Source organism: Rhinatrema bivittatum, chromosome 7, assembly GCF_901001135.1.
Source record: "Rhinatrema bivittatum chromosome 7, aRhiBiv1.1, whole genome shotgun sequence".
NCBI lineage: Eukaryota > Metazoa > Chordata > Amphibia > Gymnophiona > Rhinatrematidae > Rhinatrema > Rhinatrema bivittatum.
This window is the reverse complement of record NC_042621.1, coordinates 300,902,834-300,921,368: the sequence shown is the minus strand read 5'-3', so window position 1 is coordinate 300,921,368 and position 18,535 is coordinate 300,902,834. Positions and strand designations below refer to the sequence as shown.

Genomic DNA, 18,535 nt, shown 5'->3' with positions numbered 1-18,535 from the left:
TTGTATAAATTGTAGCCAGATAATGTTAGGGGCGTTCCGAGGCGGCATTGAGGGAGCTGGATAAGTTATTTGTATAAATTGTGGCCAGATAATGTTAGGGGCGTTCCGAGGCGGCATTGAGGGAGCTGGATAAGTTATTTGTATAAATTGTAGCCAGATAATGTTAGGGGCGTTCCGAGGCGGCATTGAGGGAGCTGGATAAGTTATTTGTATAAATTGTAGCCAGATAATGTTAGGGGCCTTCCGAGGCGGCATTGAGGGAGCTGGATAAGTTATTTGTATAAATTGTGGCCAGATAATGTTAGGGGCGTTCCGAGGCGGCATTGAGGGAGCTGGATAAGTTATTTGTATAAATAGTAGCCAGATAATGTTAGGGGCGTTCCGAGGCGGCATTGAGGGAGCTGGATAAGTTATTTGTATAAATTGTGGCCAGATAATGTTAGGGGCGTTCCGAGGCGGCATTGAGGGAGCTGGATAAGTTATTCATATAAATTGTGGCCAGATAATGTTAGGGGCGTTCCGAGGCGGCATTGAGGGAGCTGGATAAGTTATTTGTATAAATAGTAGCCAGATAATGTTAGGGGCGTTCCGAGGCGGCATTGAGGGAGCTGGATAAGTTATTTGTATAAATTGTGGCCAGATAATGTTAGGGGCGTTCCGAGGCGGCATTGAGGGAGCTGGATAAGTTATTTGTATAAATTGTGGCCAGATAATGTTAGGGGCGTTCCGAGGCGGCATTGAGGGAGCTGGATAAGTTATTCATATAAATTGTAGCCAGATAATGTTAGGGGCGTTCCGAGGCGGCATTGAGGGAGCTGGATAAGTTATTCGTATAAATTGTAGCCAGATAATGTTAGGGGCGTTCCAAGGCGGCATTGAGGGAGCTGGATAAGTTATTCGTATAAATTGTAGCCAGATAATGTTAGGGGCGTTCCGAGGCGGCATTGAGGGAGCTGGATAAGTTATTTGTATAAATAGTAGCCAGATAATGTTAGGGGCGTTCCGAGGCGGCATTGAGGGAGCTGGATAAGTTATTTGTATAAATAGTAGCCAGATAATGTTAGGGGCGTTCCGAGGCGGCATTGAGGGAGCTGGATAAGTTATTTGTATAAATAGTAGCCAGATAATGTTAGGGGCGTTCCGAGGCGGCATTGAGGGAGCTGGATAAGTTATTTGTATAAATTGTGGCCAGATAATGTTAGGGGCGTTCCGAGGCGGCATTGAGGGAGCTGGATAAGTTATTCGTATAAATTGTAGCCAGATAATGTTAGGGGCGTTCCGAGGCGGCATTGAGGGAGCTGGATAAGTTATTCGTATAAATTGTAGCCAGATAATGTTAGGGGCGTTCCGAGGCGGCATTGAGGGAGCTGGATAAGTTATTCGTATAAATTGTAGCCAGATAATGTTAGGGGCGTTCTGAGGTGGCATTGAGGGAGCTGGATAAGTTATTTGTATAAATTGTAGCCTGATAATGTTAGGGGCGTTCCGAGGTGGCATTGAGGGAGCTGGATAAGTTATTCGGATAAATTGTAGCCTGATAATGTTAGGGGCGTTCCGAGGTGGCATTGAGGGAGCTGGATAAGTTATTCGGATAAATTGTAGCCAGATAATGTTAGGGGCGTTCTGAGGCGGCATTGAGGGAGCTGGATAAGTTATTCGTATAAATTGTAGCCAGATAATGTTAGGGGCGTTCCGAGGCGGCATTGAGGGAGCTGGATAAGTTATTCGGATAAATTGTAGCCAGATAATGTTAGGGGCGTTCCGAGGCAGCATTGAGGGAGCTGGATAAGTTATTCGTATAAATTGTAGCCAGATAATGTTAGGGTCGTTCCGAGGCGGCATTGAGGGAGCTGGATAAGTTATTCGTATAACTTATCTGACTAACTCTGATCGTGCTATTGTAGAGTCGTCCTAAAATTAGCCGGATAAGTTTATCTAGATAACTTTAGGACAGTGTGGTATATTTAGGTCTTCTGATTTTAGGTTTTAACTGATAAACCTGATAAAACATCCCCAAGGCAAAAAAAAAAAAAGGTGTGTGTTAGATAAACACTGAAAAAAAAACACCATTTCTCCTACTACTTTCTCACCTCTGCTTTGTTTTTGTCTCTTTTCCACGCTGACGCCTCAGCTGTACAAATGTAGGCATTTCATTCACCCAGAAAGGTACCCAGCAATAGTACTTGTGCAATGAAAATGCTGATTTTTGGTATCCCCAAAGAACCCCTAATTTAGCTGAAAAATAACACCTAAATTTACCATTTATAAACACCTAAAATCAGAAGCCCCGAGTGTATTCAGTGGTGCAGCTGTGCCGCCGAATATCCCGTCAGTTACCCAGTTAACTCTATCTGGCTGCAAGCCGGCCAGTGGCTGAATATTACACCCCTGCCCTCCCCCCCCCCCCCCCCCAGGCAAGTTTGAAGGAAGGCTTCAGTAGCATCCGTTCTTCGCGCGTTGTTGGCACCAAGGCAGCAGGAGAAAGCTGCCGGACCCAAACTCACTCCCCCGCCCCCAAATAAAACAATCCAGAGCTTCTGCAAAACCTTAGCAAACCTGCAGATAATTTCAGTGGCGCAGAGGGCGCTACAATGAAAGCCAAGGGATTATTCTGGTTACGTGCACAAGCCGTCCATTGCTCCTACCATGTGACAGGGGCCGACCAATGGCACCGGTAGCCCCTGCGAGGATAAGAACAAAGCATAGATGCCCAAGGGTCTTTTTCCAAATCTTTAATTGGTGGAGACGTATGTGATTAATTAAAAGTGCCCGACTCGCGCCGAGTTTCGCCACAAACCAGCGGCTGCCTCAGGGGCTTAAATGAGAGCACACTGAATAACTATCAGTTAATTCCAAAAACATTGGCATTACAGACGTATCTTGAATGAATAACGTAGCGCTTACGCATCTCCCGGTTCCATTCTCAGATGGCGCCGCATACGTGTTTCTGCGCGTCAGCGTGTGCCGTCTCCACTTAAGTACAGGACAAAGAGGCAGCCACTGGAATGTGGCGAAACTCGGCGCGAGTCGGGCACTTTTAATTCATCACATACGTCTCCACCAATTAAAGATTTGGAAAAAGACCCTTGGGCATCTATTCTTTCTTGTTATCCTCACGGCGTTGTTTGATTGCCTACCTCGCTGTTTTCTGGACCGGTAGCCCCCGTGACATAGTAAGGTCAAAGGCTATCGGTGCCATTTTGAATACCGGCAGCCGATGGCGTGAGTGCAGGAGATGGCTCCCGGACCCCCCGCTGGACCACCAGGGAGTTTTGGCAAGTCTTGGGGGGGGGGGGGGTCAGAAGGGTGGGGGGATTGTAGCCGGGAAACGAATAGGAATGGAACGCATGAACGGATCCGGGGGCCCCCCCTTGCCGAATGCAACGTATCTGACCCCCCACGAATACGAATACTGAATGTAACGTATGCAGTCCCTCTCACATCCCTACCATCCCCATCTTAAAATCGTGCGTGCAATTTAGGAGTTACCTTGGATTCAAATTTATCAACGTCTACCGATATTTCCACAGTAGTGAAAAGTTCATTTTACAAAATTCATTTGCTGAAAAGACTAAAATCTCTACTGTTTCTTACTGATTTCTGTACAGTAGAGAGAGAGAGAGAGACTCTTTATAAGGCCCTCCTAGTAGTCAACTCTTTATATCACTATAGAAGGGCCAGCTAATAACTCGAGGTGAGGTTTTGGTGGTGGATTAGGGTTTTGGGGCCAGTTTTACATGCAGAGTGAGAGGTACAAACAGCACAGTACACCTCAGTGAAGATTTGACATCATTTGGAGTAAGGAAAGTCTCACAAAAGATGAGATTTCTACAATGTTCTTTCGCCCTTACTCCAAATGATGTCAAATCTTCTCCGGGGTGTACTGTGCGGTTCGTACGTCTCCCTCTGCATGTAATAGTGGCCCCAAAACCCTAATCCACCACCAGAACCTCACCTGGAGTTATTAGCTGGCCCTCCTATAAGTGATATAAAGAGTTGAATACTGCGACAGCCTCTTCAGAGGTTCTCTCTCTCTCCCTCTCGTCCAGAAATGGCTAAATTGAAATCTTTATTGCAAACTGCGTACAGCCCTTTCGGGCATATCGCCCAGCTTAAAACCAGGGGAAAAGGTGTCGTTATTTCCAGCGTTAGAAACCTGCACTAGCCTGTGTTATGTGACATCGCCCCATATATTCATTAATCCCACCCCTTCAAAAAAAACCTGCATTCGCGCCATGCGGTCCTGTAACGAAGGCGTGCATTTTTATGGTGTTCACGACGTAACGCGTTTTGATGAATAAACCCTATTAGTTTTTTTTAAGTTTGTTTGCTCTGAAATCTAACATTCCCACCCCTCTGCTTCTTTGCTTTTAAATTATGTAAGCCGCTTAGATCTACCTGAAATTGTATGGGCGGTGTACAAGAGATTTTAAATAGATAAAGTTCAGGACTGGACTCGCCGCCACCTCTTGACTGCACGGCTTGGGAATGTCTTTCCTGACAGGCAGAAAAAATCAGGGGTGGGCTTCCTGGGCCGAACCTTTGTTTTGGGCTCGGGATTTCCTCCTCGCACCTGAACTTCGCTAGACTCTTTCAGAGTTGCTAGATTTTGGTTTACAGTGGGAAAGGCGTGGGTGGCCAAAATGTGAGGTCAGATTTCTGAATCCTGTCTGTCTGCTGCCGCGCGGGATGCATGTCTCTTAAATTGCTTCCTGGATTTTGCCTCCTTCCCCTTCCAGGCGAAATTATAACTCTGGATGGCTGGGGTTCCCGCCCCCCTCCCCCCCCCCTGCAGCCCTGCTGCCTCTGGGTGGGTGGTAGGGAAAGCTGGAGCCAGTCTGGCATCTTTGTTTCTCACGCACAATCCTCCTGCCGCCCACTGTAACTCCCACCCGTACAATGCCAGGCACTTTCAGCAAAATGCTCACTCGTGCTGCCGGCTTCGTTGGACCGGCAGCTGAATTTAACCCTCGCCACGTGTCTCCTGGTTAGCGCTGCATCCATCTGCTCTGCTGACCAGTGAAAGTGGATGCCTCCTACTGGCCAGCCAGTTGGTTTCCCTTTGTTTATTTGTGGATTGGGGGCCTGATGGATTTTCACACTGGTGCCCCAGTGCGGCGTCTCTCAACCTAGTCATAAGAACATAAGAACATGCCATGCTGGGTCAGACCAAGGGTCCATCAAGCCCAGCATCCTGTTTCTAACAGTGGCCAATCCAGGCTACAAGTACCTGGCAAGTACCCAAACATTAGTCCTCAGGTCACACCCAGCCATGGCAAATATGCATGAGATAGATAAGCATGCACTTCCTCCATCGTATGCAAATCTGCCTGCCTCATCCATATTCATTGTGGATGTCCTGAAAACCTGTTTGTGGCACTCCAGGAGCGGAGTTGCTTACCCCTATAGCATATATTCAGAGGGGATGTGGTAGACCTGGGGCTCCTGCCGTAGGAGGGAGCAGATAAGTGGCCTTGACCAGAAATCCGCCCACCATGGGATGCAGACAGCCGGAGTTTGCAATGTTTGACTCCAGGGATATGTGAAAACCTGCCCGCCCCACCCAAGAAAAAAATATGCTGAAAATAACATCTAAGTGTGGAAAATAAACCTTCCAAGGGCAGAATGGTGCCACTTATCAGTTACTGCATATATTACTCTAACAAGACTTAATTATGTAATTAAATTTAATTTAATGCTACAGTGTTATATATTCCAGTGACTACACTGAAAAGATAAAATTATTCTTCTGAGATGTTTTTCTTCTCTTGCTGTTTTTGATAATTTCTCTCCTTTCCTCCTTGTCTTAGATATGTTGCTGTTCCTCATAAGTGTCTTCTCCTTTCTCCATCCCCCTCTCATCCACGTTGTGCCATTGTACTCACCTACTCCTGTCAATTCTCTCTCCTGCTTTTTTGCTCCCCCTTGGGATTGGATAAGTTATTGGAGGAAAAGTCCATTACCTTAGAGAATAGCCACTGCTATTACTAGCAACGGTAACATGGAATAGACTTAGTGTTTGGGTACTTGCCAGGTTCTTGTGGCCTGCATTTGCCACTGTTGGAAACAGGATGCTGGGCTTGATGGACCCTTGGTCTGATCCAGTATGGCAGGTTCTTATGTTAATCATCTAACTGTAATAATTTCCAGTCAAGTAGCCATAAGACTAATGATGATCCCCAACGTTGTAACCTATTGTACGCTCTGTAACACGCCTTGATCTCCCTAGCTGGAAAGACGTGAAATAAAGACATGATGATAAGGATGATGAATGGCCTCTGCTAGGCTCCCACATCTTCTGAGGGAGGTTTCCTACCTGTCCCTTCCCAGCTCCTGTGCCTAGGGGTAAATCTGGCCCTGACTATAAGCCGTACACTAGAAGAACGAACGACAAGGAGAGATACGATGCCAGCGTTGAAATGACCGGCAGGCTGTCATGAAGTACCAGAAGGTAGCATTTTCCATAGAATGAGGGGTCATTATTTGACACTGGTGAAAGGGAAGCTCAGAAGCAACATGAGGAAACCCTTTCACTGCCAGGGTGGGGCACACCTGTGGAGCCAGAGGTTTGACAGAATTAAAGCATGCCTGAGATAAATACCATGGCGGCAGAGGGAGGAGAAGAGCTGAGAGAGATTGAGGAGGACCTGTGATAGCACAGTACGCACGCAGGTACTAATGGGTTGACTGGGTGGACCAAATTATTAATTTCTCATGATTATCTTGTTTCTAATTCCCAATTTTCCATTTCCCTGTCTCAGCTGCCCTCAGTCCTCCTCCATCTGACCTTACATAAAAACAGAAAGAGACCCTATGGCCTATCTACTCTGCCTATCCAGACCAACTACTCAACTCTACAACCCCTATCACTCCTCAGAAACCCTCTGTGGTGTCATCTCAGTAACAGCAATAGAAACTCTCTCACCTAACAGGAACAATAGCCCTCCTTATGAAAAGACAGTAATTTACCACCACTGCATGTGATATAAATGCCTACACGCTAGTAAAATACCTCACCTCAATTACACACAGAACCAACTTCAAGTACAGAAAGACCACAAATTATAAATATGGAGACAGAAACTGGAATGGAAAACCAAAAAAGCCACTCTGCATGCAGTGCAAACCTGGAGAAATGGAAAGAGAAATATAGCACCTAACAGAGTCCCAGGATCTGCAATAATGCACACAAACTAACCCGCACAAAGTTACACCTGTATTATGGAAAACACTCAAACAGTAACAACCCAACCTACAACAACACTACAAATATTAAACCAGGCCCTAAACACTAATACACCTCCTATTAGGTCAACAGAACAAGCCAAGCTGTTATAGTTCCCTACACAGAAACTACAAGCTTGCAGAACACCCTTAGCTGGGTCACACACGCAGACCCTCACAAAATACAGAATAAAGTGACCATCAAGTTAATGTTTTTGTTTTTCCATTGTTGCACTGCATACACTCAGTCTGGCTTCTTGCTATTTCCAGTTCAGTTTTTGTCTCCACATTTCTATTTATGCATTCCTCAAGAAATGTAAAATAATAATTCTAAAACTAAAATAATTAGCAATGGTTACATGGAATAGACTTAGTTTTTGGGTACTTGCCAGGTTCTTATGACCTGGATTGGCCACTGTTGGAAACAGGATGCTGGGCTTGATGGACCCTTGGTCTGACCCAGTATGGCATTTTCTTATGTTCTTATGTTCTTAAGAGAATAAATGTTTCAAAACAACTGATAAAAAGAATAACATCCAATCATTTAAAAACATAAAAATTACTAAAAATTCTCCAAAAACAATAACATATTTAAAATAGCAGATATATCACATAATACCCAATAATTAAAATGGCAGTCAATCAAGAAAGATAAACTTAAAAAGCAACCTTTACTTACCCTCTCCAGCAACTATCCTACTCCTTTCCCCTGCAGGCCAATAGCACACACCAGAAGCAGCAATGGTGCTCACGGTCCTCTTCCTTAAGGCCCATGACCAGTCTCTTTCTTACACACACACACACATACATGTATGTCATCTCCCTGACCAGTCTCTCTCTCATATACACACCACTCACCTCCCTGACCAATCTCTCTCTCACACACACACACACCCCACTCACCAACCTGATCAATCTCTCTCTCACACACACACACACCACTCACCTCCCTGTCCAATCTCTCTCTCTCACACACACACACCACTCACCTCCCTGTCCAATCTCTCTCTCTCACACACACACACCACTCACCTCCCTGACCAATCTCTCTCTCTCTCTCACACACACACACACCACTCACCTCCCTGACCAATCTCTCTCTCACACACACACACACACTACTCATCTCCCTGACCAATCTCTCTCTCATACACACACACCACTCACCTCCCTGACCAATCTCTCTCTCTCTCTCACACACACCCCTCACCTCCCTGACCAATCTCTCTCTCTCACTTACACCCCACTCACTTCCCTGACCACTCTCTCTCTCACACACACACACACACACCCTCACCTCTGACCAATCTCTCTCTCACACACACACACACACACCACTCACCTCTCTGACCAATCTCTCTCACACACACACACACACACACCACTCACCTCTCTGACCAATCTCTCTCTCTCACACACACACACACACCACTCATCTCCCTGACCAATCTCTCTCTCATACACACACCCCACTCACCTCCCTGACCAATCTCTCTCTCTCTCTCTCTCACACACACACACATCCCACTCACCTCCCTGACCAATCTCTCTCTCTCACACACACACACCACTCACCTCTCTGACCAATCTATCTCACTCTCTCACACACACCCCACTCACCTCTCTGACCAATCTATCTCACTCTCTCACACACACCCCACTCACCTCCTTGACCAATCTCTCTCTCTCTCATACACACCAGTCACCTCCCTAATCAGTCTCTGTCACACATGCCTTCTCTCTCTTACTTACACACACAGTCTCAATTACACACCTTCTGTCATGTATTTTACACACATGCTGGCTCACTCTCTCTGACTTCTCACTCACCCCCCCCCCCTCCCCCAGCACATATGGTAGTTAGAGCACAAGGCATCCTGGATATGTACTAGGTGACTGAGAAGGGGCAGCTAGTATGCTGCTATTAAAGCAGAGTCGTGACAGATTGGGAACTGCATCAAGAGTGTCTCCGCCCAGCCCCGCAGCTGTGAAAAGGCAGCAGTTGGCTGTTTTCCTGTGCTGCGATCATCGTGGTGCAGAGCAGAGGGGCAGTCAGCTGAGAATGCGGCTGCGGGGATTTCCTGCCGCTCGGCTGTCGGGGAAACCCAGCAATTAGCTGCCTCGAGTTTGCGGCGGTGAAGGATTATGTCAGAAAGGAGACGGCTTCCATGAACACTGGCTGCTGTTCCCCTCTGGGCTTGAATTTGCTGATAGCCCGGGCAGGAATGGCAGCAGTGTTTGTTGAAGAACTGTGTGCAACTCGCTGGGGTGGAAGAGAGGGGAGGGAAGAGCAGTGGGAGATCAGGAAGTGCGCGACACACCTGCCGGTGCTTGGTGACACACTGATTGAGATCCGCTGCTCTAGGGTTTACATGTTTAGATTTTTGTTTGTCCTCATATGCTTTAGAATGAAGACCACTGACCATTTTAGTAGCCTCCCTCTGCTCGACTCCATCCTGTTTATATCCTTTGAAGGTGGGGTCTCCAGAACTGTATTCAGTATTCCAAGTGAGGTCTCACCAGGGTCCTATACAGGGGTAATATCACCTCCCTTTTTCTGCTGACCATTCCTCTCCCTGTGCAGCCAAACAGCTTTCTGGCTTTTACCATCGCTTTATCCACCTGTTTGTTCACCTTAAAATCATCAGATATGATCACCCCCAGATCCTGCTCATCTTTCATGCTTAGAAGTATTTGATCCCTTATACAGTTTCTCTGTCTTGGGCTTTTGCATTCTAAATGCATTTTTTTAGCATTAAATTGTAGCTTCCAGACACTGGACCATTCCTCAAGCTTCACTGGATCCCTCCTCATGTTTTCCACACCTTCATGGCTGTCTGCCCTGTTGCAGATTTTGGTATCATTGGCAAAAAGACAAGCCTTTCCCGATAAATTTTCCGCAATGTCACTCATGAAAATATTGAAAAGAGCGTGTCCAAAGACTGATCGCTGTGGCATGCCACTAGTAACGACCCCTCTGCTTGAAGTAAACTCCATTTACCACTGCTCTTTTTTTGCCTCCTACTTAACCAGTTAACTCACTCAGTCACTCTAGGATCCATACCAAGGGCACTCAGTTTAATTCGCCTATGTGGAACCGTGTCAAAGGCCTCACTGAAATCTGGTGCTCTCCTTGACCCAGCTCTCTGGTCAGCCAATCGAAGACATTGACCAGATTCGTCAATGGTAAAACCATGCTGCCTCGGATCTTGCAAGCCATTGGATCCGGAAACTTCCCCACCGGTCCCACAGCCCTTGCAGAGCAGTCGCTATGTGTGTGCTCTTTCTCCGCCTGGCATCTCTCTCCCTCTTTTCCTTGCAGTATCAGGATGGAAACCTGTGTATGCCATCTCGGAGCCAATATCTTGCTTCCATACGCATCCCCCTCCCCAAGAAACAACAATCTGGCTTCTACCAGCGCACGTGCTCTCTCCATAGCTGGCCCTGCCCTATGGAACAAAATGCCTGTAGACCTCCGCCAAGAAGACTGCCTAAAAGCATTAAAAAAAAACCTAAAGACGTGGTTATTCGCACAAGCGTATACCTAATCATACACCCCTACACTCCCAGCACAGATCCTCGGCTTCCTTGTTTCAAGATCTTCCTCATCTCAAATAGCATTGTATTTTCATTGTAAATTTATTTATTATTTATTTATTTGAATTCTTATATACCGACATTCCTGTAAAAAAATACAGATCATACCGGTTTACAGTGGAACATAACTGCTGCCGAGGGGCGTTACATTGAACCTTAAACAATTAGAGCAATCGTACATTCGAAACGTTAGAGATAACATTAAATATTAGAGCATTAAACATTGATTATTAGAATGTAAGAACAAACAAAACGTATGGAGAAACTCTGGAACAATTGCAAACCATAAGAAACTTAATGCGGATTAACTGAGAGATTTCAATCCAGAATAAAAGTATATAAAAAACAATAGACGTGATGCTAGGGTTCTAAGGAGAGGTAGGGGTATAAGAGGATTGAAGGGAGGGAGAAGGGACTGAGGAGGGGGGGGGGAAGAAAAAAAGGGGGGGGGGTAGAATCTAGGGAGGAAGGGCCCTGATGAGGCCTGAGTGGGGAGTGCGGCACGCTCAGATTAAATACCCCTAATCCTTAAGTTACCGTTACGTTCAACCTCCCTGTCTCCCATATTTATCATGCATACATCTAGGCTTGTACCCCGTTAATTTGTTCTATATATACCTGCTCTCTTGTTATATGTCAAGCGCATTTCATGTGCAGTTTTTAACGTTTAATGTAAACCGATGCGATATTCCAGATGAATGTCGGCGTATAAAAACCTCAAATAAATAAATAAATAAAATGGCTTCGGAGGGGAGGAGGGGCTGTCACAGGGAACGGCAAGTTTGGGATCTGTCCTTGAGCCCGCACCACGCATTACCTGCTTTTATTCCACAGCAGCGCAGCTCCTACCACTGTTCCAGGGGGGAAAAACGGCAGACGGTTCAAGGAGTCTCTTGGAAGATCTGTGACACTTGGGTGGTCTGGAAAGGTGCCAGGAGCACAGGACAATCTGTGATATCTGTAACTTACAAGTATTATTTATCTGACTCATAACCCTAAAAAAAAAGGTTCAAAACACAGTACTGCAAGTAAAAACATTTTTAATACAGTGATCCATAAACAAGAATAGTAAAATGCATAAAAAACAAAGAACCAACATTCACAAATTAAAATATAGCAATAACTTCCATAAAACAGAGAACCATAACAATGAAAAAAAAGCAACCAATTAATGCTTGGAAACAGTTACCTTGTGTGCAAAACTCACACAAACAGATCTCTCCAGGCAGGTAATTCCATAATTTCGGAGCAGCCCCAGAAAACCTAGATTTATGAGTACTTAAAAATAAAATTCCCAGGAGGAATGTTAAAACTCAATTGGATCCGTACAGAGACGGGCAGTGGGTTACGTAAGGCAGGCCGTTACCTCTCAGGTCTCTAAAAGCCAGAACTAAAACTTCAAACTCTCCACTAAAACAAATTGGAAGCCAATGCAATTTCATTAATAGAGGCTTAAACGATCACCAAATTTAGCATTTACAAGTAAAAGGGCTGCAGTATTTGAAATTAGTTGAAATCTTAATGCTTTTTTGAGTCTGGCCACGGGGGGTTAGGGGTTGAAATAGTCAAGCATCGATGTGACGTGAGTATGACTTACAGATCTCAAAATTTGCATTACCAAGGAATGGGTACTTTCTTCTTCGTAAAATGTACATTTGGCCACAGAGGGATATCTGGGCCTCACGGTTCAGAGAAGGGGTATCAGTAATTACTCCTAAGCTGCAAGCCTGGCTCTTGGCATGGGTGTCAGAATTGGGGGGGGGGGAAAAGGCAGAAAAAGGGGTTTAGGAGAGTGAAGACTTCCCTAGCCGGGGAAACTCCGTTTTGGCGTGATTCGGGTGACACTTATTAGCTTTCGTCCAGGCAGCTGACGACTCTTCCAGTATCTGTCTGATCCACAAGCATAGGCAAAGGTATTAATGGAACGTCTTCGGCACTGGTGGCGCGGTTCACACCCCCTGGGACCTCTTGTTCTTGCCGATCTCTTGAACAGGGTTGTGGAGCGGGTGGAGCCCTCACAGCACAGGGCTTTAATAAGGCGTCATCAAGACTCTTGTCTATTAGGCAGAAGAGAACGAAACCAATTTCAAACGGAGCACCCTCCTCCGCTGATGTGACAGCAAACTCGTGGGATGGATATTTTCACAGCTAAAGACAAGTCCGGCCTGATGTGGGTCGGGGGTTGGTCCCTTGTCTGGCCACGTTACGTCTTGATTAATTAATCTTCTCTCAGCTCCTCGCAGTTTGTCGTTTGTGACATCAGAGCTAATATGACCCAGTCCTGTCCAGTGTCCGAGGCAAGGCACCTGGCTGCACCCTACGCTTGGAATAACATTTCCTGAGTCAGTGCATCTTGCTCCCTCTCCGGCCTTATTCAGATCCGGTCTGAGAGCCCCACCTTTGAGGCTGCTCCTGCCTCTTCTGCTCACACTCGAATTGGGCTTAACCTTTCTCTTAATGAAGGGAACTCCCAAAGTCTCTCTTGATTAGAGACTTTGGGAGTCTCTTATGCGGGCAACCTCTTTGGGGACTTCCCGGAATGCAGGGGCACGAGAGTAGTCCCCGGGGCCACTCTTACTCCCAACTCTCCTCCTCCTCCTGTTAACACAGTCCACTGGCCCCCAGGTGCTGAGGGTAATCCTCCGTGGCCCTAGGCTCACAGGGGTGGAGATCAGATCACACAGTCCTAGTTTCTCTTCCGGTTGCTCTCATTCATGTACTCGCTGTGGGAATGACCTTGCTTTAGGGTACTTCCGATGCTGAAGAAAGACACGAGACACTCTGGTTAGCTGTTTAAATAATTTTGGTTGCAGTAAATTTTGTTAAAGTCCAATTCACAATAGAAAGTCTCCAGATAATCTTCATTCATTCTCAGTTTAGTTAAGCTGAGTCAGTGTCCCTTTGGATGGCAAACCCCACGCTCTTTTTAGTAGGGATGTGCAGAGGGATGCCATACGTTGCATTTGGGATACGTATTCGTCGGGGGGCAGATACGTTGCATACGTCCGTATGGCGTCCCGATACGGTTATACATCGAATCCTATTCGTTACCCGGCTAAAATTAAATTTACTACAACCCCCCACCCTCCTGACCACCCCAAGGCTTACCAAAACTCCCTGGTGGTCCAGCGGGGGTCTGGGAGCACTCTCACACCCTCAGTACCAGTTCAAAATGGCGCCAATAGCCTTTGCCCTACTATATCACAGGGGCTACCGGTGCCATTGGTCAGCCCCTGTCATATGGCCATTGGCAATCACACACTATAGGCCCTTATATACAATCTATATTCTAGGTACCACAATTGTAGTCAAAACTTCAAAATCTTGGTATACCCAGTATCTTTTTATACACTATAAAGGAATAGCTACACACTATGGGGCGGATTTTAAGAGCCCTGCTCGCGTAAATCCGCCCGGATTTATGCGAGCAGGGCCCTGTGCGCCGGTGCGCCTATTTTACATAGGCCTACCGGCGCGCGCAGAGCCCCGGGACTCGCGTAAGTCCCGGGGTTCTCCGAGGGGGGCGTGTCGGGGGCGTGTCGGAGGCGGGCCCGAACCGCGCGGCGTTTAGGGGGCGTGCTGGGAGTGTTTTGGGGGCGGGTACGGGGGCGTGGCTACGGCCCGGGGTGGTCCGGGGGCGTGGCCGCGTCCTCCGTACCCGCCCCCAGGTCGCGGCCCGGCGCGCAGGAGGCCCGCTGGCGCGCGGGGATTTATGCCTCCCCTCCGGGATTTACGTAAATCCCCGGAGAAAGGTAAGGGGGGGGTGTAGACAGGGCCGGGCGGGTGGGTTAGGTAGAGGAAGGGAGGGGAAGGTGAGGGGAGGGCATTAGAGGATTCCCTCCAAGGCCGCTCCGATTTCGGAGCGGCCTTGGAGGGAACGGGGGTAGGCTGCGTGGCTCGGCGCGCGCCGGCTATACAAAATCGATAGCCTTGCGCGCGCCGATCCAGGTTTTTAGCAGATACGCGCGGCTCCGCGCGTATCTACTAAAATCCAGCGTACTTTTGTTTGCGCCTGGAGCGCAAACAAAAGTAGGCTATTCGCGCGCCTTTTAAAATCCGCCCCTATGTTTGTAGGACCATGTCTCACGGGGTCTAGGTATTTTAACCAGACTCTTTCTTATGGGTTTTGGTCCATTTTACTTTAAATTTTTTTCAACATTTTTTTCAATTTTTACGCTGACTTTCAGCACATTTTTTCAGTTTTTTGTTCAATTTATGTCAAGCTAATAGAAACTTCAAACATAGGGGGAGTTTTGGTAAGTCTTGAGGGGGATCAGGAGGGTGGGGGGGTTGTTTAAATTGGCGGCCGAATAATTCGGCGAAAATTCGTTATATCCATGGGGAATCGCGATACGTTTCGCTGCCCCACGAATACAACGAATATTGGCACATCCGATGCGGATTGCCAATACGAAGGGACCGAATGCACACCCCTACTTTTTAGTGTTTAGAATAGGTTCCTACTAGGGCTGAGACCTCCTATCTCTTTCTCTGATGGTAAACTGGGGGCTTTAGGTGACAAAGTCCCATAAAGATGTTTAAAGTCCAAAATATCCACTCCTCCTCCTCTAAGTGGGCAGGAATTGGTGGCCAAAGAATTCCTTCGTAAAACAAGAATAAAGTCTCTACCGAAAAACTCCCCTCTTCCTCTCAAACCAGATACTGCCGCCCCCTTCTTTAACTGGACAGAGGGAGTCGCAGCAGCTTCCTGGCCTTCCAAGGCAGGGGGATATCCTCCATAGGCAGGCAGGGGATCTAAAAAAAAAAAATCCCAGAAAATCCAGAAACACAAATGGCTCTTTCGTTTCTTCTCTTCATTCTCCAGACAATCCCGTCCAGACCTGCGGAGATACTGGCACAGGCCGTGGAGTATAAAAGTGGGGATCTAGCAATACACCTCTCTTCCCTACATTCCAAAAACGTTAACAAGAGTACAAAAAGCCACTTCCCCCTTTTATAAAACAGGGGGGAGGAGGGGCACGCTAATGGTAGGGAGAATTCAAGCTGCAACGTAAAGCACTAAAAAGCCAGACCGCTCCGCAAGCGCCAGCTGCTTTTATAGAGCACCGCTGACCAGTCCAGAGGAGCCTCGGTGGAGGTGCCTAACGGGGTGGTCTGAAAAATTCAAACCCTCAGCTAGATAGATAGATAAATAAATAAATAAACTTGGGGTCATTTTAAAGAATTGGCGACCCCAGGCTCACATGTGTATTTGTACAGTGCTGCATTTGTCAGTTAGCAGTATAGAAGAGGTAGGTACATGGCTGCTTTTTTTCTTGGGGTATTTACAGGTACTAAGTATCTGTTCTTCTTCCTCCACCTGCTTGATTTGCCCTATAGGCCTTAAAAAAAAAAATACAAAAACAAAACCGTGCATCCTGTATGTGAGTTCCAGACCTTATTTATTTATTTCAGGAAGAAAACATTGGGTAGTTGGCAGTAGTACTAGGCCGTTCCCAGGATTTGATGGAAAAATATTGACTTAGTACTTGTTTGATGTCTTGTAGGTGTGAAATTTCAATAATTGGCGCTACTGGTCCATTTTTATATGGCTTATCCCAACTAACCTGCAATCACGCCTCAGTGCCAGTTTTACTCTTTGCTTTTGTTTGAAGCTGCCATTTTGCGTTAGGCCTGCTGTAAAGGCCTTGGAAAGACCAACCTGCAACACCAAGGTCACGCACCTGCCTTTCCTCCACAGGCGATGGGAGGGCGGAGATCCGGGGGTCGCCAGTCAGAAGACCCCCACCACCATGCTTCTGACGCCGGACAGGAAGTTTCATGGCTTCGGCTACGCGGCCAGAGATTTCTACCATGACCTGGACCTCAGCGAGTCGAAGCACTGGCTCTACTTTGAGAAATTCAAGATGAAGCTGCACTCTGATACCGTGAGTAACAATTCCTGCCGAGGGTCCATCGCCCTGGTTGGTGACGAGGGCTTTGCAAATAATTATCCGCGCTTTGTCGATGGAGGGGACGGGGCCTTACTGGAAACTCTTTCCCGTGAGCCATCACAATAGGGTGAAAGAGCAGTAAGTTTATGTGAAAATAACGTGAAATCACTGGCTTGTAGATCATATCCGCTCAAAATGATGGTTAAAAGGGGCCTTTTGCCTCAGAAACTTATAAGGGCAGAAACGCTATGCTCCTTGCTTGTCCTCTCTGGTGTGAGAATGGTCAAACATCTCTTGGTGGCCTCGCCTTCACCCTGGGATATTATTTATAAGCAATCGTGCAACCACAGAGCCCACCACAGCAGGCCTATTCCCAGATATTTTCTGACAGGCGGATCATCTTTTGTGCGTCTGTAACTGATGTGCTTACTTAATCTGAACCTGCCGCCTCCTGCAGTGAGCTGCGGTCACTCTGCAGTGTCTCCCACCTTCTCCACCAGGTGACGGCTCCCATGAAGGTTCAGGCAGATCGAAAACCCTGCCATGTCCCTTTCCGTTAATGAAACCCTACAGCTTACTCGGGACGTGGTGGTGGCTGCGCGTTCCTCTCCCCAGAGGTCTGTTCACTGCCCTCTTTCAATCTGCTGACCCAGGAGCCGGTCTTGCTGGCTGGGCCCTTCCCTGCACCTCCAGGAGGTCGTGATGCAAAGTGAATTCAGAACCAAGTCCACTGATGCAGAGGGGTGGAAATAGCCCCCATTTGCAGCCATCAATTTCAGCTTTTCCTAAACCGTTTCATCTGCTTCGGGCTGGTCAGACACATCCGGCACGTGGCACTCTAACCGCGTTTGGCCTTCTTCTTTTGTTTTTCAGAACCTCAACCTGGAAACGGACCTCACGGCTGCCAACGGCAAGAAGGTCAAAGCCCCTCGACATATTTGCCTACGCCCTGCAGTTCTTTAAGGAGCAAGCGCTGAAGGTAGGCGGGAACGTGCCGTCTGCGCGGTGCACGTGGGGACGCCGTTCTCAGCTTCTGTCCAGTCTGTCCGTGGTACGCGTTTATACCCTCGTTCTCAGTCTCTCGCTCTCTCTCTCTTTTTGGCAGGGTGATCCTGTAGAGGTCAGTGTCTCCAAAAGCTCACAATGATTTTTCTTCTTTTGCATAAAACCATGTCAAGAATGAAAATCCTCCGTGAGCCCCAGGGACAATGGCGCTCTGTCGCATTTACTGCTAATGCTCTGCTTAATATCCGTATCCTGCCAGGCATCTTGCTTCTGGAATGCCTGAGGTGCAACATCTACAGGCAGCAGATCAAAGTGTGCTTGGAAGCTTTTTTTTTTAATCAGGCTGGTAGTGCTCGAGATAATTAGACTTAAATTGGCATCAGTTACTTTTTTGCAGCTGTTCCCTGAAAGCCTTGCTCTCGTTTCCTGTTCTACCTGTATTTTTTTCATGCACATGCTTTTTTAGAAGTCAGAGGAAAAGCTAGTTTGGATGGTTGCTGAGGATCGGGGCTTAAACGTGACTGCCTATATACCTTCTGTGTTACTGGCACAATTAACAAAATGGCAGAGGAGGTCAGGAGACAGCGCAGAGAGGAGAAATAGGCGAAAATCCACCAGCACACAAAGGGAAGGAAGCTACAGAATTAGAAAAACAAGAGAAAAAAACAAAAACTCTTTAAAGAATCAGATCAGCAAATAAGGATAATTGGCAGACGTACAAATATGGTGGGAAATACGAGTGCTTCTCTAGGAAGCCCGCCGCGTGGATCAAGATTTGACCCAGGAGTGGTTAAGGGGCGCAGGCTGACGGCTGA

At 47.1% G+C, this 18,535-nt stretch overlaps 1 protein-coding gene across 1 annotated transcript in view; it reads left to right on the top strand.

Moving 5' to 3' along the window:
- The window catches only part of HSPA12A (heat shock protein family A (Hsp70) member 12A), a 113,570-nt gene that overhangs the window by 48,848 nt on the left and 46,187 nt on the right, over window positions 1-18,535 (top strand). Inside the window, 3 exon segments of the mRNA XM_029610481.1 lie at window positions 16,523-16,709; window positions 17,589-17,642; window positions 17,644-17,694. Of these exon segments, the coding sequence (XP_029466341.1) occupies window positions 16,523-16,709; window positions 17,589-17,642; window positions 17,644-17,694 (292 nt within the window).